General features: G+C 39.3%; 1 protein-coding gene and 1 non-coding gene across 8 annotated transcripts in view; both read right to left on the bottom strand.

Annotated features, from left to right (window-relative positions):
* CCAR1 (cell division cycle and apoptosis regulator 1) overlaps positions 1-21,660 on the bottom strand; it is a 29,229-nt gene extending 7,569 nt beyond the window's left edge. For 2 of the 7 annotated variants that reach the window (XM_075505349.1, XM_075505354.1), the window contains exons 1-17: positions 21,543-21,645; positions 20,489-20,607; positions 13,318-13,490; positions 12,679-12,723; positions 11,977-12,009; positions 10,791-10,984; positions 10,131-10,245; positions 9,854-10,046; positions 8,567-8,699; positions 8,088-8,249; positions 7,411-7,636; positions 5,924-6,037; positions 4,855-5,021; positions 3,924-4,137; positions 3,037-3,117; positions 2,183-2,368; positions 353-544 (exon numbers count right to left, since the gene is read on the bottom strand). In XM_075505349.1, the coding sequence (XP_075361464.1) occupies positions 353-544; positions 2,183-2,368; positions 3,037-3,117; positions 3,924-4,137; positions 4,855-5,021; positions 5,924-6,037; positions 7,411-7,636; positions 8,088-8,249; positions 8,567-8,699; positions 9,854-10,046; positions 10,131-10,245; positions 10,791-10,984; positions 11,977-12,009; positions 12,679-12,723; positions 13,318-13,490; positions 20,489-20,561 (2,301 nt within the window). In that variant the 5' untranslated portion in view covers positions 20,562-20,607; positions 21,543-21,645. Of the gene's footprint in view, positions 1-352; positions 545-2,182; positions 2,369-3,036; positions 3,118-3,923; positions 4,138-4,854; positions 5,022-5,923; positions 6,038-7,410; positions 7,637-8,087; positions 8,250-8,566; positions 8,700-9,853; positions 10,047-10,130; positions 10,246-10,790; positions 10,985-11,976; positions 12,010-12,678; positions 12,724-13,317; positions 13,491-20,488; positions 20,667-21,235; positions 21,359-21,542 lie in introns of those variants that run through there. The other 5 variants (XM_075505350.1, XM_075505352.1, XM_075505351.1 and 2 more) reach the window with 5 other exon arrangements.
* LOC142411984 (small nucleolar RNA SNORD98) lies at positions 5,172-5,237 on the bottom strand. The gene has a single exon (XR_012776343.1). It is a non-coding gene; the product is annotated as a small nucleolar RNA SNORD98 (small nucleolar RNA).
* Positions 21,661-22,664: the final 1,004 nt, after the last annotated feature.

Here is a 22,664-nt window from a genome sequence, read left to right as displayed (position 1 = left end):
GATTTCTTACTATCTGCTTTGAATATGGAAGCCTTAAACAACTTTATAAAAACATTTCTTTCCTGTACTGCAGTCGTTTAGGACCTAGACTAGCTGTATAAATTATAAACTCAGTTCCATATCTGAAAACCCGTGCATTTCTTCTGGATATCATACAGTGACTATACTGCTCTTGTAAACCACGTACCAAAGACTGGACAATTTTTTCTAGGTATTGCACAAAGAAACTAACTTATTTAAGTTTTATTTTGCTGTGCTATCAGAAACTTTTACAATTTAACAATACTGCAGTTATCACACAGAATTAAAAAGAAACACGAATGGCTAACTGCAAGTACCATAGCTAAATTACCTCAAAGGAATGTTCTTTATTATCTTCTAATCTATAGTCCAGAAGAACACTAAGAGACATAATGCTACAGTCAAACTTCCCACTCTTTGCTGCCCAGTTAGGATGTACAACGATTGCTGGTTCATCAGGCAAGATATATCGTCTCTCCCGCCGCTGACGTTCCATTTCTTCTTGACGTTTTCTTTCCTCTTCCTAAAAAGAGGCAATAAAATAACATACAGCATATTCCAAAGCTGAAGTTTCAGCCTATATATTAGTTTTTAGGACTCACTGCTTTGAAGAAAATGAAGAAAAGCGTAAGCTGCTGAAGGCAACACAGCAGGCAGACAGAAATCACAGACTAGAATTTCCAGAATGTGTATTGTGTCCACTGCCAACACTGGCCTAAGACAACTGGAAACTTGAGCAACACAAAGCAGGACATGTAGTGTTGTTTAGCCCACAGAGCAACGAGCACCTTCCAACTATCTTATGGTGCTAACCGCAGCACGTTTACTCAACATTGGAAGGACTCAAGCTAGTTCACTTCAAGAAATGGTATGCAAGCTAGCAAAGGAGTCAATGCTCCTGAGCGGTCCTTTGTTTGTTTAAGGGTGTTTTTAGAGCTGTATAGTACAGTAAGCTATCTTAATCCTTACATAGGAAGAGTAAAGGCTTCGTACATCATCTTCCCAAAGATATCCAAAACAGCTTTAACAATTACCAGATGACAATTTACATGGCTCTTTTGATTATGGGAAATGCAATCTCTATAGATACAACTGACACAAATCAAACAAAAGGTTAAAAAAAGTGAAATACCAATCAGCTTACTGATTGCCAAAAGAGAAATATTAAAGTTTCATGAGTATGGAAAAGAGTCATGGCAGAGCTTGTGCTTTTTAAAAAAGCAAGCACAATCAAAAGCTCCCTCCCCTAATTTTAAAGAAAGCTGTGGCAAGAAACCCCAAGATAGTTGAAGCCCATCCAAGCTGTGGGAGAAGGCAGCAGCTGACAAAATTAGCAAGTACATGGCCTTTGCTCCCTCAACAAGGTTTACACAGATATATATACAATTTCAAATCATCCCATATTGGTTAGCAGGTAATACACAAAAAAGCAGATTTAAAAGCAACTAACACGATACATTCTCCAGGCATTTATGCCCCTTTTCTGTGGTTGAGCTTTGGCCTTATTGCACAGATCTTGTTTATCCTCATGAAATAGCAAAACAGACTAAGTAGTACTGAAACTACCAACAACAAAACTGAGAAACTTCAATACACAGGAAGTTTACCCAAAAGCAAAAATTAAAGCTTCATAATAAGGGAAAACAAACCTAAGCAAACCATTAGCCATGTGAAGAAACTGGACTGTTTGAGACACTCTAACCTTCTACAGATCAGAACCTGCCCTCCCCCCCATTTCCACAATAATTCTCTAAGGCTTGTGCACCACTAAAAGCCAATACAACTAAGCAGCTGCTTTTCATGCAGGTTTAAGAAGTTAAGATCTTTTTAAGCGTGTTCACCTGTTCTCAAGCATAGTTTTTCTGGGGAGTTTGGGATTTATCTTTCCTTACATTTATGGTCTGACATTAATTCAGACACATTTCAGCCGACTTTGCTGATATAAAGAAATTCAAACTTGCTAAGATTTCATTCCAATTCAGCAGCTCAAGTTACAGCAAGAGTTCCCAGTACAGTGATCCAAGAACTACAAAATCCCAACACAACTAGGCATGTTCCTGTACTTTTAATACTTTTTATACATATTTATTTATACAAATTTTATATATAATATTTTATGTATATTTAATAAGACTTAAACCAAATATGTCCAAAGCCTAACCTCTTTGTCATCTTCAGATTTCCTATCCTCCTCCTCTTCCTCTTCTTTCTCAGACTTCTCTAGCTCCTTTTGCTCTTCTTTTTGTTCCTCTACTTTCAGCTGCTTTGTCAGTCGAGCTATCAACTGAGATTTCAGTCCTTTAGAGCTAAGGGTTCGACTTTCTAATTCTTTGCGAAGGTCATTTACCTGGTAAATAAAAGCTCTGTAAGTGGTATCAACTAGTGACATTGCAAAACATTTGATTAGCAGAAAAGGTGAAGTAAAAATTAAGTAAGAGCACTGAAAAGTCAACTGTATTTTTTAAATCTGTACTGAAAACCACTAATATTTACTGATATAAACCATACTACATTTAAAGATGTGTTCTCGAAGAACCCCTTTTTTAGGGACTTTTCACAGAGGGAGGGAAAGGATTTTACTATAGTACAATAGTTTATTACTATTAATCCTTTCAAGGAAACTTTTATTATGTCTCCTGACATACATTTTTGTACAATTATTGCCTTTTTAAACTAACATTAAAATATTTTATACCCCACATTTTTTAATGCAAGTAGATACAACCAGATTACTGCATAACTTCCATTTTCCAGTTAATGTATCATATGTGATAAACTTTAATTGTACAAAGTTCAAAAGTTCAGAATAGTTTCCATTAGCTGTATTCACTTATTAAAATTAGGAGTCACACTTGCATACTGCGATATCACATCTAATACCTATAAAATCAGCAAGGAAGATAAAACACTACTGAAGTTTTTGCTCAGTTAAGGGAATATATAGCTATATTTGGGGTCGTGCCTTAAAGCTGAAAATGTACAACAGAATAAAATTTTAAGAAAAGTGTTATTTACCTTCATTGTTTTTGGATCCAGTTTAGACCAGTGCGTAGGTGTAGAGATCTCTTTAGCTTCCCCATCATCCTTTTCCTCTTCGTCCTGACAAATAAAATTTAGAAATTATCATTCAGAAAGCTTGAAAGCATTTCAGTTATTTTTAAAATTCTGTTGCTGATCTGTGCAAGGTCACAACTGTTTCAGATAGTCTTCTCCTAAAGTTATTATTTAGACAAGTTCACACACACATTCTACCACTTTATAAATGATCACAGTGCCACTCAGCCAATACAAGCCAGATCTGTGGAACACAAAAGGGTGATAAGCAACACCACAAAGAATATCGGGGTTACACAGACACTGCTGGTCTCCGTTAACCACACAGTGTGTGATTTTCCCCCAGATTTTAAATCCCCCGAATTACTCTTTGTTCAGTCAGACCTTCCCTTATTCCAAGATGTTGATCAGCCACATGGCCTGAAATTCAGATGTTTCAGACTAGTGTTTGTTCAATTTCAAATATCACAATTAGAACTGGCCACAAGAGAGAATTTAGAAATTTTAGAAAATGGCAAAATGTTTAAAGACAGCTATTCATAAACTGCATCTCACTCAACAACTGGTCCCAGATTCCAGCAACTATGTCTATGATAAAAAATTTTCTGCGCATCATAAGCACAATTTAATTCCATTTGTGATATCAGCATACACATTTAAAGTTAGTAAACTAGCTGAAATAAAAATAAAAAACAACATTCACTACACTGCTGAAAGCTGGTTTACCAGTCATTGTTACCAGTTATGTTCCTCCTATGTATGTATGTTGTGTAGTATGTGGTGTGCATTTTGTGCCTGTGTTCCTGTGCCTGTGAGAAGCAGAAATAGAAAAAGGGATTAGCGTTCAGTGCCTGTTCTCCATCAGCCTCCTTGCGTTCACCCTGAAGCTTCTCGACCAGCTGCTGCTTGTATCCTCGGGAGAGGGTTTCCCACTCTGAGCGGGTGGGAAGGCAATGCCAAACATCCGGGAAAAATAAAACCACTGTCTCCACATGAGCTGGAACTGTACGCCCCTTGTGGGTCTCCTCAGGGCGATGGTAGCGAATCTCTGCAAAACGGTACCTGTTGCAAGGGAAGAAGCATGTTGGAAAAAAAATTCTACAATACATTTTAAAGAGCCTAGATCACTTGTAGCACATCAAGTAAAGAAACTTTGCTGCAAGACCTTGAAGTTTATCTAAAGAAAAAAATTATGGAAGCCATATTTTCTCTTCTGGCACATTTGTAAAAAGGTATCACAATTGAGAAGGAAGAAAACCAACAAAATTATTTTTTATATAACTTGTTGTTTAGCACATATAGGTTTAATGCGCAAATAGAAGTTGTTGAAGCACTTTAAATTTAGCATACAGTAGACTTTCCTGGTATTAATAAAACCGCAATGAGTGTCAACACAGGACAAAAACTCATCAAGAGAAAATATGGCTATATAACGAACGGCTATTTATTTATAACAAAAGAACAATGAAATGAAGTTCTCTTGACGATCTTCTCCAGCTATGCACAAAATGAAAAATATTTTCAACGCACATTCATTAAAAAAATTACAACATAACATGTCAAAATAAATCCAGAATTTTTAATTAGTTCTTAATGCAGTATTCAGCACAGTTGGCACCAATCAAGCTTATTACAAAACAGAACATCCTTTGAGTAGTTTATCTGCACTACCAAGAGCAGCCGACAAAGAAAAAGAGGTTTTTCCACCTTTTTTTTTAAAACTTCTGGTAACAGACAAGTATTTCTACAGTGTACTTTGCTTTGCAGTACAGTACTTACCATTGTGTGCACACACTTAAGTCAATCCCTGTAAGAGCCTTGCAACAACGAATAGCCGTCTTTATCAGCACGGAAGGGTCCTTTTCTGGATCAGGTCCATCCAGTGATGGGGACCAGTGTCCTCCAATAGCCATAGCTTCATCTTTGCCTTTCATACCCACTAAAAACTAGACAAAAAGAGTCTTCTGAATGTTCCCCTACTAGGGGTAAAGAGTAATTTTCCCAAACCGCAAAAATATTTCATAGCACACACACTGAAATCCATGAGTAAACTGTCACATTATTTTGAAATCTGAAAATGAAAGTCAGTCAAGAAAGAGTTCAGTTATTTTTTTTTCCACAGAGTATTTCAGAAATGGAATAGGTTTAAAACATCATCACTCATTCTTGTTTGCAAGACTTTCCATCAAGTTTCTTTATTGGTTTATTTATTAGACTTGTTCCTTTGCAATTAAAAGCTTTCTAACACAAAAGACAAACAGATACTAATTTAAATGGTGTCTTAATTCCGATACACATTTATAGACGTTCCTGCTTAAAAGTGATAAAGCAAAGCTACAAAAGATAAGACCACAAGATCATTATATCTATAAATTCAAGTACTCCCATTTGCTTTAAGATGATGGAGTTTAATTGGAAAATAAATCTATGTTGTCCTGAAACACCATAGCACTTACAGGTAGTTCAGTTTAAGAACAGTTAAATTTCACTTAATACAATGGTTACATAACTGTTGCTTCATTTGTATTCTCTTCACAGCTGAGCCCTTAAAAAAAGTTTAAGTGCTTAAAAAAAGGCTAACAAAGTTAATTATTACATAATTAATATAGGTTTCTCCAAATATCTATTGTTTGAGTTTGACTAAGTTGAAGCAAGCAGTAAATACAAAAGCAGTGAAGATGGAGCTCCCATAAACTGCAAAAAGAATTGACATATAAACTAGGTCTCTTCAGAGGAAAAATGAAGCCATAGTTTAGCTGCCTACAAACTCCTCCCTTATTGACAAATATTTTAAAGCTCTATAACCAACCTTTATTGCCAAAAGTGTCTGGCATTGAAGCTTATTTACCTTTACAAGTCTGGCAGGATGCTGAAATCCATCACGAAGTTCTTGGGGATCTTCAGCCAGAGCGCATGACTTGTGATAGAGATCTTCCATACTAGGACTAGCCATCAACATCACCTGTTGTGTAAGTCAGATCAGTCTTGTGAAGGTCTCCCACTATGACTGGTAAACAATGACCACAACTTGCAAACACATACATATCAGTACTTTTTCCTTAATGTCACAAAAAAATCAGAACAAGTAAAGGTAAAATAAAATTGTAGAACTGAGCGTTAAAATGTCTGCCAAGGACCAATTTCCCTCTGTCCCGTAAGGATGCAATATGTGATCTCATTTAAAAAAAAAAACAAAACCAAACAAAAAAACCTCCCAAACAAACCACAAAACCCACCAAACCAAAAAAACACAAACCACCTGAAAGCATATAAAAGCAACGTGCTTTGCATGTTATCACTATATACCAAATACCCTATACCAAGAAGCACAATGAGTACCTTTCTGGTTTCAGTAACTGACTCCTTCCATTTTGTCACAATCACAAGAGAACTGACCAACACATTCATCTGCATCCTTGTAGCATCCCATTAGCCCCGTAAAATCTAACAAGGTTGCTTTATATCCTAAACAGGTTAATATTATGAACCAGGATGCTATTCCTCAGTTACTGAATATATTTTGAAGCTTAACCTTCTGAAAGAGAGCTCTTGCTCTGCATCAATACACTGAAAAAAACAGCATGTCTAATAGTTGAGCAAAGGCTTCAAAGTTTTTACACACAGAAGGCAAGTAAAGTCAAGTCTTTCAGAAATACAGGTGTTAAAAGCAGTTTTGTTTCTAAACCTATCTTTAACATGAAATACTTCTAAAACAGATTGACCTAGAAATCTCAGACCTATTTTAATGAAAGAGCTTTCAAATGGAACAGGTTTTAGGAAGATGTTTGTTTTGACACTGAGGTCTTTTATACATCATTATAGTCCTTAATCCAACATTTTTTGACATTCAGATAATCCCAATATGCTGAATCTACTTTCAACAAAATAATAAATATTGAGATGAATCTGAAAGAAGAAAGAAAGAAAATATCACTGAACAGAAGAGCACAAACTGCACAAAAAGGACCCCTAAAGGAGGGGGAAAAAAAAAAAAAGGCTCCATTAACTATCCAGAACGAATTGCCTACGAAATACATTCAGAGATCTTGCAGGAGCTGGCTTTCTTTCCTATACTCAGATCAGTGCAACTGGGTGCAGAGAATGGAAGAGACCTCAGTAAAAACAAGATTTAGGACAGCTCTAGTAACAGAAAAACAAACTGAATTTCAGTCGTGGTTCAAGCTCTACATACTAGCTCTTTACTGAAAAGTTTAAAATGCTGTATTTTGCTCAAATAGATGTAGAATATTTTCAGTTCAGTTATACTGACTTTTTCACCCTACTGCTAAAAAAAATTTTTAATGAATAGTCATAATACCAGAAACCCGTACAAACCTTTGCACTGTATAGATGATCAGCATCGGGTGGATCAAGGACAGCAGCGTTTTTATCTATAGGATCTACTTCTCTATGCATTACGTAAAAATTACAGTAGTTTCCCAGCTGAAATGGTCTAGACATCGGAAAAGCATCCACCCATGTAAACTGAGCATCAAAGAAATCACTTGGGATATACAAGTTCTGGTAACGCCTCCTCAGCTCCATCATATCACAGCTACGGCTGAAATAGACAACATTATTTGAAAGATACAGCAATAAAAGAACCACTAATAAAGCACATAATTAACAGGTATATTAATTGGAAACACAACCATTGTATGTTTAATACTATATACATAAAATTTAAAGAGCAATATATTTAAGTTAGAGTGTCATGGATTGAAGTTTAAAAACAAGTAACTACTAAACACTCTTCTGATTAAGGTGTCTGTGTATTAGGGAGTATTTATTAAACAGGGTTATAAAGGTATTTTGCAGTAGCATTCAAAAATAATAAACAACCGAGAAAAAGTTTATCATACAAGGTTCTCAGCCATTACATATTTGATCTTTCTTTAAATTAAGATCATCATTTAACACTCACTACACACACATGTGTTGACATGGCTGACAGTAATCTGTGCCCACAATTAAAGTGAGATGTAGGTAAACATCTGGCACTATAAACATACCAGTCCAATGAAAACTTGGAAAACTGAACCGTGTAACGAGGAACAACACGTCGTGGTCTTCGCGGTGACCTCTCCCTCTCTCGTCTAGGTGACCTCTCTCTGGAGCGTTTTCTCTGGGGTGATCTTTCCCGGGACCTACGTCTCTCTCGTTCTCTTTCACGACTTTAAAAAATGCATACAAGATACAAATATTTTTGCATGCTGGTAACACAAAATAGTTTCTAGCACAACAGAAACTAGACCTGTCAGAGATGACTCACAAAAAGGAGAGAAGTTCCTCAATAGGTACACTGTCTCTTTACAAGAGAGATCGATTATGCAATTCCTTAATTTCAGATAGACAAGAACTCTTCACTAATATCTAATGGTAAAGCCACTTATGCTTATCACTGACTCACTCTGGAGCAAGAAGCTCAGCTCTGTTCGAAGACAGGTCTTTACGTAATGCTTTGATTATAGTCCAGTCTTCTACAACATACCTCCTGTCATCTTTTCGGTTTGGCATAGGGTCTCCTCCTCTGTCATTCCTCCCGGAAAATCTGGATGGTGGGTCTAATCTTCGAGCTGGTTGAGGCTGTGAAACTAGACGAACAGGGGGCTGTAACAAACCACCTGAAAGAAAAATTTACAAGATCAATATGTAATAGGGGGAAACTATCTACACTTTACAAACATTGCTGCTTTACAGTTGTTTCACTTGTGTACATTTTCTAAACTAACTCGAGTCAAATAAAGCTATTTATTAATAACACCCACCCCAAGAAACTCAAGAGACGTATGCTTTTCTTCACTGATGCAAACTGAGACTCTAGTAAGTAAAATTGGTTTAAAAGCATCTTAAGATAGAAGCTATCACAGCAAATAGCTAACCCTTCTCTTGGAAAAGGACTTTGTTTTAAGATAGATATACTACCTAGTCATTCGATTAAAGAAAACCTAAAGTTTATTTTTGAGGCCATTCATAGGTAAAAACAACTAGCTTCCTGAAAAATTATTCTTAAATCAATTTATTATACTGCTGCATCAACCCCCCAGCACATACTTTTGCTGTCTCAAGACATTTAACCAACTGATTGTAAATGGAGCAAACATTACTAAACACCAATGAACAACTAGGACTAATTAGATTGTAATAAGCATTTATCCAAAACAGTTCTGCTAAGGTAATAGCTACAGATCTTCTCCCCTTGCTTTTACTGTGGGTAAAACAAGTCTTAATTTTATCTTATTATCGATACTATTACTGATTCTTCAGCCACTGAAAGTTCAAGTGACCCCAAAACAACCTTTGTTTTAGATTTGCCATGTTCAGCAGTGTTTCTTCTCTCAAGTGCCAACTTGGCTAACTGAAATAAATAAAACACAAATATAGAAATAATAGTTTTGACAATACAACTGTGTTAAACCTGATCTTTTTGAAGACTCCAGAAGATGCTGAAGAACTACACTGCCATTAATAGTTTCTACTCCCCAACTTGTCTGTTAAAGTGTCAGAATAAAAACTACATTGAATTTGCTTTCAGATTATGAAATCTTAGTATGAACAGGAGTCCATGGGGATTTCACTAACCAGGTGATTCTTGAGCTATTGCAGGCAATGTGCCCTGTATATAGCTGCAGGAAGATGCATATTCAAACTGAAAATTCTATAGGGTCCTTTCTGTATTATTTCAACCATTACTTCAGTCTTTGGACTAACAAAAAAATAATAATCACACACTAAGCACCAGAAGGACTACAACAAACTTTGTGCACTGAAGGAGCACCTTTCTGCTGTGGCTGCTGCAGTAATGGCTGAGGCTGTGTCTGAAGCAAAGGTGTGATTGAAGCTGCTGATATCTGTGCCTGCAACAAGGACTGTGGCTGTGGCTGTGCCTGAACACTGAACGCTGTCTGCTGTGCAATGGGCTGAAGAACTGCTGGAGGTGTCTTCAGTAATGGCTGAGCTTGCGTCTGGTTCTAACAAGCAGAAGAGAAAATGAGTTGTGAGTAAGCTTGAACCAGAAGCAGTCAGTACAAGTTACACTGGGTAACCCCAAATACCTGATTTGGAAGTGTCTGGATCCTTTGTGCATTCCATTTGAATGGCATATTAGGATTGTAAGTAGCTTCTACCAAAACTCTGTCACCCACCTGAGGTGTCTTTCCTTTAACAGCACTGCAAATATTACAGAAAATGTACTGTGAGAGTCTTATTTAGCTATTTTTACATTTGCAAGTTACATTTTAGGATGAGAGAAAGTAGATAAAGTTCATTAAAAAAAGCTTATAGGAACAGCATCTACCCCCAAATTCAGTGAAAGTACTATCTACTTCTGTTTGGAGTACGCACAGGAATTTAATTCCCATCTTTGGCCCAAAAGCAGAAGTTCCCTAAACAGTACTGAGTTAAGATTGGCAGATAGCAAGTTATATGCATTTAATCACCCACAAATTCTGCAGTTTCATATTATAAGGAGCTTAGTACCTTTTGAGTCTCCCAGCTTTGGGTTTTGCATTAAGAAAACTCAAAAATTCACATAAAGGAACTCACATCTAGTGTCTATTAACTTATTTGACCATCTGACTTTCAGTGTTGACAGAAAAAACATACTAACTGCAAGCACTATCAATGGAGTCATAGAATTAGAATGCAATAATATAAAGCTTTTATTTAGTGAGGGTATCACAGAGTACATCTGCAGGCAAGTATTTACATCTTACCTAAGTTGAAAAAAGACATCTTCATCCACAAAACCAAACGTATCATGTAGTTTAGTAACTACCCCAGTGAAGACACGCTGCTTTTGTGGTTGGGTTTGCTGTTGACTTGACCGGGGTGCTGGATAAGAAACAGTTATCTGGGCTGCCGGTTGAGGAGTAGACAGGCTAAGACTGGTAGGTAGCGCAACAGCTGGCTGTAAGCAAAATAAAGCAAACTATAAATCTTACAACCAGCTGACATAGCTACAAGGAACAGTTCCTCTACCCATACAGACAGGAGTTTAAAATGTCTCTAAAGCAATTATTCTGAATAGAGATTTTCAGAATGTGGAAGTTGGGTTTTGGTGGGTTTTTTTTTTTAGATTACTTTTTTTCTACTTTGAATGAAGACTGGCTTTGTTTATCCTTTTCTTTTAAAAAAGTCAACTTCCCCAAAATACACACATGGTGTAGAAAAAAAATGAAGTCTGTGTTATTGTTTACAGGTAACCCATACAGTGGGCCTGAAGAGGAGGTAATTTCCTAACTTTGCTAGGAATACACACTTAAGAGATTATTCTCCATTTATAACGCAACTGTAGTGTTGGACGCCAGTAAAGGTTGAGGCTAACACGAACCCTTCCTTAACTCAACAATTCACATGCTTGCCTTCTTACAAAAGCAGAACACAGTAAGACAATGAAATTAAGTAACCTATTTTTACCTTTTTTTTAAAGCATGTTTAAAAGGTTAAGTGAAAATGGAACTACAGCAACTTACAGCATGTTAAATGGTTGCATGTTTTAAACCTGTCAAACTCAGCAGGATTCTTTTTAAACCCCTCTATGTACATACTGCAATACTGTTAACACAGAAAGTTAAATTCCTTCTCAAAGGAGAGAAAGAAAGATTTTCCCAGTTTGTTATGTACTGCAAAACAACTGAACATTTGAAGTTCACGCACACAAAAAAATTATAATGTAATCAACACACATATTCCCTTCAAGATTATGGAAAAGTAGTTGCCATTAATTTTTGAAACCAAGGCTATGCATATTTTAACATCTGGATAAAACAAACCTGTACCAATAAAATGTCCATTCATATTAGTTCATTTTACAGATTAAACTACCCAAGATGCCACAAATTTGCACTCTTGCATTATCTGTGTTTGGGGATGAAGACCAAACAATAAAACCAAACTAACCTGAGTTAAAAGGGTCTGCTGAGGTTGCTGCAACTTAAAATAAATAAAGTTATAAATTAATTTTATATGCTTAAGGAAATTGTACAATTTTACCTCCTCTTTACAAGTAAGAGTTTTTGCTTAATTTGAGTTAGTTAATAGTCCTTTGGGGTTTGGTCATTTCAGTATGCATATGCATAAAATTGTGCTCATGTGGTTAATTTTAAGATTGTATAATCCAGGTTTATCCAGTAAGCAGGATTGCTGGTTTTTTTGTAGCTGAAAGTTAATAGCAATACCAAAAAAAGTTTTGGCAGCTGGAGAAGCTTAGGCCTGTAATTTCCATGTCCTTTCATTCTTTTTCAAAATCCTGTTAAGTTCAAAGACCATAAAAAAACATAAAGGGAACTTTTTTTGGACAGCATCTTTCCAGCAGTTAAAATACACGGCCCTGTTTAGAGCAAAGTTTAGCAGGAATCATGTACACATGGAATAGTATGTATTTTTAAATTTCCTTTTTGCATGAAGGTAGGCAGGCTTCCATTCTGGATAGGTCTCTCCAAGTTTATGAACTTCAAGCTCTCTTTCACTACAAAAAAATATTACTTAGTTTCTTTAACAACTTCCCATACGAGGATGATTTTGGAGACAAATCCTACAAGACACACAACCAACATTATTTTAAAAGTTATTTCTGATGTACACAGTAAGAATCAGACAAACCTGTTGCTGTACACTATAGAGAGTCTGCTGAGGTTGTGAATATTGCTGAAACAGATAAAAGCAAAATATCTCATAAACAGGAAGTATTATTACCCGAATAATACCAAATACAAGTTATCTGCTAAGCAAGTTTTAGACAGAAACTATTCACATTTAACAATTCTAATACAATACGTAAGTAAGAGTATCAACATATATTACTTTCATAACAAATATTCTTAGCCTTTAGAGTGGACTCTGATGTACTCTTTCCAGCTAAAATCAGCAATTTTTGCTAAGCCTGACAGTTATACAGTATCTATGGCACAGTATGAAATCATGCAAAATGCTACTACGGATACATATAGTGATGGAAGATACTTGGAACTTGAGATTCTCAGTTTAGGTGCAGCAAAACTTCCCAAAAGGCTTTCCATAGCTAAAAGTCAGCACCTCCACAGCCAAAATTCCCACCTTCACAGATTAATACAACTATTGATAGCTGTAGACCTAAAATCCCACTGTTTTTTAAACAGGTTTATACTGCAATGTTCACCATTTCCCATTCTGCTTTTCTCCTGGATAGTTTAGCTTTACAAAGCCACTGTTTTATATTGTTAAGGTTCATACAGTCAACAGCAAATGCTCCTTTTTCTTTACCTGCTGTAATGCAGCTGCTGCAGCTGCAGCCTGCTGCTGTAAAGCAGCTGTCTGAGTTAGCTGATAGTTCGTTGGTGTTTGCGTAGTTAGGCCTGCTGCTGCCAATGCCGTCTGCTGGGTGTATATTGTAGGAGAGGCTCCAAGCAGCGATGGCTGCTGTACACCAAGAGCAGCTGAAAAGAGAACACACACAGTAAGTACTAAGAGCAACTTCAAACAGCTGAGGTATCTGACAGTTATACTAGATGCAGTATGTGATGCTTCACTCCTGAGTCAGGCTCATGAAGTAGATAAATCCAATGCCAAAATTCAAGATAAAGGATCACACCTCACTAGCTTATCTTCTAAATTAATTTACAAATAGTATACCACAGCAGAGGCACAGAGACCACTTAATTTCCTTCTCTCAAGTTGCTCATGATTTTATAGCTCTAGCAGTTGTCATCCCCATCTGCACCCACCCCCACCACATACACACACTGTATTCTCTCTTGAACATATTTCAGGTTTTGGATGAGCCAGATGAAGATTGTTGCTCTGTTCTGTAAATTAACAAACACATTTCATTCCACCTGAGGGCAAGAGAAATCTTTACTGTAATAGCAGCTATGAAATGGAGACTTATGGAATGCGTCCTCTGAAAATGCACAAGGCTTCGCTTCACTCAGTACTGTCTTTGTCCCTGCGTGAGCTGGATTTTGTACATGTGAGGGCTGGTAGAGAAGGAACAGCCTTATAACAACAGGGAGTTGTTATAAGGGACCAACATATATAAAGGGACCACATATACCACATATAAAGGGACAACCACATATAAAGGGACCAACTCAAGCTCTCTCCAGCTCTCACTAGGAAGGGTTTGTGCTGCCCAGACTCAAACTGCCTGGAAGGAACAATTAGTTTATTTTATTGTCATATCAGCTTTTAATTCACTGCAGAAGATTAAGCAAATCACCAGGAGCAGCTATCCACATACTATGCTTCTTATGCATGCAATACTTCCAAACAAGGTACGCTTAAGTATTACAGATGGAACTTTTGGGGACAAGAGCCCTGCACAATGCAAATCTGAGTGAAGAACTCCAAACATATCTGGAAACCTGCTCCCTCTTTGGCAGGAGTTTTTTAAAAAGTTATCTGCAGCTGCATGATCAAATATCACTTCATCAAGCTATCAGTCTAGTCCACACGCCTAAATAAAACCAAAGAGAAACTCAGCAGGGAAACATATTGCCAGCAAAAACAGGCCAGCCAGCCACCTTCAGAACTGAAGAACATTCAAGCTGAACAGGGTTCCTTTCTCTTCCAAAGCCATTAGAGGCACAATGAAATGAAGAACAGATTTACCATATTATTCCTGCAGAATTTTACTCCATACTATTCTTACTGATCCAAAATGAAGCTGTCATTCCTGACCCAGGGATGTAGTAAGAGATTGCTTGTAGTTGGTGATCATCACCATAGAATACACAAAAATGCTGTAACCAACTCAACAGATCCTGAATGAGGTAATCCTCTCTACCACACTGTTCTTTCCAGCAGAGTACAATCTTCAGAAAACAAGTTGATGGCACTGATCATCTTACAATTTTGGAATGAAACATGGAAGAAATATATAAGCAACAGTGAAAATAATCACCATCACTATGATCTGTATCAAATATTGTCACATAAGTATTCCAGGAAGTAATACTGTTTTAATAGTGAAATCAAGCATTCCACAGTGCAGCAAAATTACAGTATTTCGACTATTACATTAATTTTTTCCCTTGCAAGCTCCAACAGTCGGGTTTCTTTAGAAGCCAAGCAAGCTAAATCTGAGGCTTCTCCCATGACAGGCCCTCCATTCTCTTGATCTTCTTGCCTCCTGCTTGTCCATCAACTCCAATTTGAATGTGCATTTTTTACCATCCAGAAACACACTCTCATCTGGAACCTCACCAATGCCTCACATAACACACCTTAAACAGACCTTTAAATCTAATGAAAATGCTTTGCTGCTGCATCCTGGGACAACTTTCACTTTTCTTGGCTGCATTACTTTGCTGGCTCACTCAAGGCAAATAACCAATGCATTAATCTCCTCTTATTTCCACATGCTGAGCAGAAATTCCTATTAGTGCAGAAATTCACTTCACATTTGAATCTGTTCGACTATGTTAGCTATTGTCATTCAGTCTAATGTTCTACTCCAATGTTGTACCAACACAGGGGGATGGAGTTGGGAAGCATCATCAAGCAAGACTCACAAGTTCTCTCCTACTTTTTGTACCAAGGATACCCACAAAAATATTAACATGCTTGCTCCCAAAACCAGATCTTGGGGTTGCTCTGCTCTTCAGTTTCCACTATGACAATTTCCCTTCCAGCATAACCCATAATTGTCTCAAATAATTTCCAGCCCACCCTAAGACTCTTACCTCATTTTGTTCATTGAAGGGAAAGGAAAAAAAAAAAATGTTGCCACCTCTATCATCACTTTATGGGTATTTAATATTAACTGAGTATCACGTCATCTACAACACTGCAGATCAACTTACTAACAAAGGGCAAAGACAAAAGACCGCTGAGATCCCCTCAAAGGATAAGACCTGTAGTAACAAGTTTTTCAAAGCTGTATCTTGTTCCTACTGATTTGCCCCGAAGTATTCCAGGAGTTTAATTTGACTACCTTTCATCTATGCACTCTTCTCAGTCAAACAGGCTCCAATTAAATAGGCAACTGTGTTTGCATTACTAGTTTAAAAAAAAAAAAAGAAAAGAAAAGAAAAAGGAAAAATCACACAGAAAAAACAAGAGACAGAATGAATCACAGACTGAGTGTGGAATTGACATCTGACTGCCATATTATTATTATTGGCAACAAGCATCTGCAGCGACAAACAATAGCTTCTTAGGATTTGTAATTATCTCAGTAAGTACAGTGATGGAGATGACTTCCTTCAAATGCAGTCTAAACAACCTCCATTCGTACCAAATACTGCATGGCACATCCATCTGAAAGGGTCTGGATAGAAATGGGAGTCCTAGGCTGCAGCTCAAGCATCTTTCTAGGTAACAGAAATTTCTGTTGTACCAAACACAAAGACAGTATTTAGTAGTCCCTCTTGGTGCTTCTAAATTCCAGAGACCCTTTAAGATTAGGGAAACATCTTCAAAGTATGTAGCTACGTATATCTCCTTGGTAAGTGATGTAGATTTATTAGGATTACAGTAAAGGAGTACCCTGTCCAGGGCTTTGGACACTTTTCAGAGTCATCAGAAATTATGAGTTTGGGTCCTTGGGTTTTTAAGTTTCTTCAAGCTTAACACACTTGCAATACAAACATCATACAACCTACTAAAAAAAAAAATCCTTTTAACAGGCACACAATAGAAATTAGGCTCAGCGTATTTATCACAGGACATCCGTTTACAGCAAGCCAGCAAATTGTGCATCAGCTACTATTTCTTAGTGGCTCTGAGATCCACTACATGCTTGTCCTATTCTTACATTTTCCTTTAGTCACCTCATAGGGGCCACCAGCAATAACAAGATACTGAGCTTCAAGCACTTTTGCTTTCATCAGGTGCACTGTTCTCCACTCTAATGAAATGAAGTCTTGATATAGCAAAGACAATGACACCAATCAGCCAGAACGCAGCATTAGCTAGGACTTCCCCTTGACTACAGTTCTATAAAAACAGGCTTCACTATGCAACAAGAAATCATAACCCTGAAAACAGCATATGCCAAGAACTGTGATACAGACTAAAGACATATCAAAAATTAATAGCTGAGAAAACAGGAGGGGATTCTCCTTTGCAGGCGTATCAGGAACTTGCATATCATTATGCAAGTTAAAAGTATAAAGCGTACTTGCAAAAAGCAATCAGTGCTATCTAGGAATTTTACAATTTTTAATTTTTTAAACTTTAATTTTCTGTAGGAGGCATGATTTAATTTATGCTTTAACAATGCTTAACCAGCATAGCAGGGACTTTATTCTGGTTTTAGTCATGTGATGCACAAAACCATGAGACAAGGAGTAGAGAAACAATTTCACTGTGTTACAAGTAGGAGTCTCTCTTCACACATAGATCTTTGCTGGCACCTGGAATTACCCATCTCTCTTCTAACACCACAGGCACAGACAATAATTAGTAAGCTATCCCAAAGGGATCCTAGGAACCCTTCATTACACAGCATGTCACTCTACAACTACCTTAGAGTGTCACACCTTAATAATTAAGAGCCTTAACTCATATAGTTACTTCTTCAGCAGGGACAGCCAAAACAGCATCCAAGTCAGCAATAAAAATAAAATGAAAAAAAACCAACACAAACCCCACAAAAACCAAAAACAACCCACCCCTGAAATTACCTTTTTGCAATTATCAAACTGGGTTTATAACACCATCACTCACCATTTTTGACAACAGCTTAGGAAAAAGCTATATATCATGTTGCTTGTGTTATAAAAATCAAGATCTCTTTCCCCCATACCTAAGCACCTTGATGTTTTGGAGAAGGAACCTGACACTTGGATAAAAGCAGCTGGCATGCATAAATATATGTAACAGCTGTTGCCAATCCTCTGAAAAAAAAGTAAGAGTTTGGTAAATGTAGCTCTTTTAAATCAGTTTATGAACATTGAGCTTCACAAGGGTAAGCCAATCTGCACAACTTGAGCGCAGCCGCAGGTAAGAAGTAGTACATGCTAGTCAGCATGCCTAAGCACTGACAGCATCCATCTTCATCAGGCAAGCAACCTAGCTGGACAGTCATAGCTTCATGTTGAAAGGTGCATGAAAGGTGACTACTTAGCTGCAGTTCAACGGTAAACGCTGTTCTTCAGGTCTCAACAGGGCCAAAGAGCACTGCATACTTTTCAAAAGAAGTTTCCTATGCGCTGTATTATAAATCATTATAAATCAGAACTGCCAATAAAAAAAGCAGGGGAACAAGTATGTACATGGGTACTAAAACAGGAGCTGGGCAACAGAATCCTGGGCACTGGATTCAGTAGTACAGACAGGGAAGAAAGAGGACACAGACACAGTAATTGTGTATTGCAGTACGAATAGGAAAGGACTGCATAGACGGACACAAGGAGCTAAATGCCTTCAAGTGATAGTGGAGAGAAGATACTACAGTGTGAAGAGTGACACTAGGAACATGAAGGAAGGAGGAACTAGCACAGGAAGAAGGCAAAAGTGCAACCAAGCGTTAGTCTTTAATGGCTTTCATGTTTGAGTCAGGTGCTGCTGGATCAGACGAACAGTTAAAAATCCCTGGAGATACTGTCCTCATTGAGCAGGTGAAAAAAATGCCACAGCAACTGATGCTGACTACTCCTATCCCAATTAAATTTTGCACTTAATTTAATTTAAGTTAGTCAGAAGTAGGCTAACCAAAGGCAGAGTCATAGGAACAGGAAAATGGATAAGGAGTTGGTGTGTGCTTTAGTGCCCTTGCTCCATCCACCTCTTCTTCAGGGCCCCCTTCTGGTCCTAGCTCAGCAAGGTCTAAGATGGCTGCCAGCTCCTCCCCTTCAGTACGTTTTATGCAGCTTTCCCTCTGAAACAGGACATGGAGCTGGCCTTCACTCTTCCACCAGTATTTTTGATGCACTAGCTGTCACATCAGCCAACATATCAAGAATACTCCAGCCCAGATGCTGCCATTCTTTGATCACTCCAAGGTATCACCCAGTCAGACACAAGAACCAAAAGCAAAGTTTGTCTCTCCCATGTTCACAATGCTGACCCTTTCCAGCTGTTAAGCCATTTCTTACAGAAGGAGAATAGTGCCATTTGGATAAGGAAAGCATGAGCTACTCAGAGAAACAGTGCAAAACTGCTTATAGGCAGCTGGTTAGGTATAGCAACAGTTTAGGTAGAGCGTGGGACTGAATGGGCATGGAGGAAAAGGAAAAGGCACACTAGGACCAAGTATTGTGAAACACATTGTGGGGGGTGGGGGGTGTGTGTGCGCGTGTGGCAGTTCCCTGAGGATACGCACTCAGATTGGACCAGTGCCCAAAGTAAAAACTGCAGATGGAGGAGTCGTTTCAGGAAAGAAAACTGAGTCAAGGAGAAAGATTTGTTCTTTTCCTTCCCCCCACCCCGACATGCACCTCCAAAGAATAGCAGGCATTCCCAACTTTTGCTAAGCTCCCAGATGAAAAACCACCGACAAAGGAGTATATCATTCAACTTCATATCAAACTAGAGCAAGATGCAAAGGACGACTGCAAAGAACATACAACTCTGTAGAAAGACATCTCTTCAACAAGGTTACTGCCTGTGCTCATATTCTGACATCCTGAACTGTCAAAGTACCACAGCTTTGTTGAAGCCTTTTCACATCAGACAATGAAACTATAATATTTAAGAAACACTTTGTATTCCAGAAGAGAAAAAGGCAGCCCAGAACTGGAAATGGAAGCACCAAGATTCACCATGCAGCAAGCTTCACATTCTTGCCTCAAAACCTTTTATGCTATAAAACAATGTGAAACATGAAAATCTAGCCAGCTAGGTTTTTAAATACACGAGCCTGTGATTAAACAAGGCTTCTTAGCTAAATTAAAGGAAACCCTCTATCATTATCAGGGCCATACCTTTGGTTATAGGGGTCCTTGAGTTCTAACTTGGTATAAAAAAAAAAAACAAAACCCACAACAAAACCCTTCCCCATCCAAGCAGCAAATTTCAGAGACCTCTTCACTATGTGAAGTATGTCCAATATATTAGTAAAGGCAAAATATTTTGTAAACATTGATTTAGGCTGCCCAGGAAATGAAACTCAGGCAGCACTTAAAAAATCTGTAATGCCTTATTAGCACTGTTGTTATTTAATCTAGAGCAATGCAATTTGGTGAAAGGGAATTTGATTTACACATCTTTGGATATGAGTAACTTAATATCTTGTTTACTGACCAAAAGAATCAACAGAAATTCACCTGGGATTTTACTTATCACCCCTTAAAAAAAAACAACCCAACAACTAGTATTAGGTAATGATCTTCAATGTCTCTATTGTGTGAAAAACTCCCAACTTAAACCATTTAAATAGAATTTAAATAAGTTAGTTAGCATGGTGCAGCTCTTAACTGTATACCCAACTACGGAATCTCCAAATCTACTAGATGTCAGGGTTCAAACATTAAGTGATATGTAAACTGACCTGGCTGAGATACTGCAGTGGCTGTAAACTGAGTAGCCCAAGGGGGATTCTTCTGTCCTCCAAACTGAGCCATGGCGAAAGGCAAAATCTCCTGGGTGTCTATCTTCTATAACTGCGATCTATTAAAATAAAGCGCAGCTACAATCTTTGAAACATATACCATCAGGCTATTTTAATTCTGGGTCAAAAAAAAAAGAAAAAGAAAAAAAAAGTGTTGAAAGATTATCTTTACACACCTAAAACTGGTGGGCAACACGCATCAAAAGCGGGAAACACAAAAAGTTGCAAGACAAGTTATTATATTTTCCTAAGGCAGGATCTCCACCCTCCCCTTCTTAACAATGGGACTAACGCTATTTAAACACAAAAATTTATTCAAGTTTCCAACGAAGACTAAGGAAAAGGTGACTCTGCAGAACGAAGCATTTTTATTTTTTATTATTATTTCTTTTGTAGGGCTACCGCTACGCCGCCGTTTGGAAGCGCTGCCGGCAGAGAACAACGTACGCTTTCAGCCATGGTTCAGGTTCCCTCTCCTCGAACAAGGGCACGTTAACCACGCGGACATGGCAGGGCCGCTCACCAACTCCGCCACTTGCCTGCCTGCCTGCCTGCCTCCCTCCCTCCCCCCGCACCCGCCGGGGGAACCGCCCGCTCCTTCCCCGCAACGATGATTTTTAACATCGCCTGTACCCCTCTCAGCACCGCTAACCCCCTTGCTTTTTGCGCGCGCGCAGCCTCAAATACCCGCCGCGTAGCCGGGCCCCGCTGCCGAGGAGCGGAAAACGCGGCACGGGAGAAAGGAAAAGGGAGGCGGCGGGCGCCGGCAGGCCGGGCGGGCGGGCGGGAAGCAGGCGCCTCCCCACCCCCCGCCGCGGCGAGGCCGCCGCCGCTGCCCGCCCCTCCTCCTCCTCCTCCTCCTCCCGCCGCCCCCGGCCAACAATGCGGGCCTGAGCGCGGGCTCGCGTCCGGCGTGCTCCTCCCCACCCCAGGCGCCGCCGCGGCCTGCGCCGGGGCCTCCGCGCCCCGCCCGGGCCCCTTCCGCCGCCGGTACCTGAGCGGCGCCTCGCCGGAGCCATCGCCAGCCCCTCCGAGCCTCCCGCACCGAGCGCGCCCCCACTGCGCAGGCGCTCCCACCCCCGCGGACGGCACCAGGCGGCGGCGCACACTGCTTACGTCCGGGCCTGCGACCGCACGACGCCAGCGGGCCCGAGCGCGCAGGCGCGGGGCGGAGTCGGGCTGGCGGTTGGGCGCGCACTCGGCCTGCCGCGTGCGGAGAGGCCGTTAGGCGAAGGGAGGGGTCCCGCCGCCATCTTGGCTGAGACAGGCGGAGGGAGGGCGGGGTTGGGGACCGCCATCTTGCAGCTGGGCCTAGCTGTTGCAGTGGCGGCGGTGCCTACCCTTTGGTCTCCTCTGGCCGTCGCAGGCGCGCTGTTCGACGCTGTCCCCCGCCCCACAAATGACTCGTAGCTGGTGTCAGTCTGGGCACTTGTCAGACACTTCTCATGCCACCTCATGGGTGCCTGGTTGCTGTAGGAAATAGGCAGATCTCAGCCTGAAGCAAAGCCATGCACGAGCCCCTGAAAGCTGCTTTTATGCGTACAGGCATTCAGGCTGTTACGTGTGGGGGGGGTAACAGGATCATATGAAGTGAAGGCAGAGCAGATACCAGAGGGACTCATCAAAGCACTTAAGATACTTTGAAACAGAAATTGCAGCCAGGAATGATTGCAGTAAGTAGTTCAATAGTTCATGGGCAACCGTAATTTATCTTCCCTCTTCTGATGATATAAAGAGCCTTCCATCCCTTAAATAGTTTTTTACACAAGTTTGCTTTGAGGTGAAGGATGCACATGGGATATTACTTAACATTTGAGAGTGAAGTCAACAAGACACGCTTTGTAAATGAAAATGGAACTTCGAAGTGTTTTATTTATTGTCATTAAAAACAAAGTTAGTGATGGAATGAAATCTTGAGAGGCAACAACATTAAACTCTCACTTAGAGTGGGCTGGATTATGTTGTAGGAGGACAACTAAAGAAAGAAGCAGGAGACCACCAGATGAACATAAATTTCTGTCAGCATCTGGTACTCAATAATATACAAAGACAGATCTGCCTTAGTCCTTTAAAGTACATTGCAAATTACACAAGGATTTAGATATTTTACACTGAT

The sequence above is a fragment of the Mycteria americana genome, chromosome 6 (genome assembly GCF_035582795.1).
Source record: "Mycteria americana isolate JAX WOST 10 ecotype Jacksonville Zoo and Gardens chromosome 6, USCA_MyAme_1.0, whole genome shotgun sequence".
Taxonomy (NCBI): Eukaryota; Metazoa; Chordata; class Aves; order Ciconiiformes; family Ciconiidae; genus Mycteria; species Mycteria americana.
Note: the sequence above shows the minus strand (reverse complement) of the source record. Positions and strands in the feature narration are given on the sequence as shown.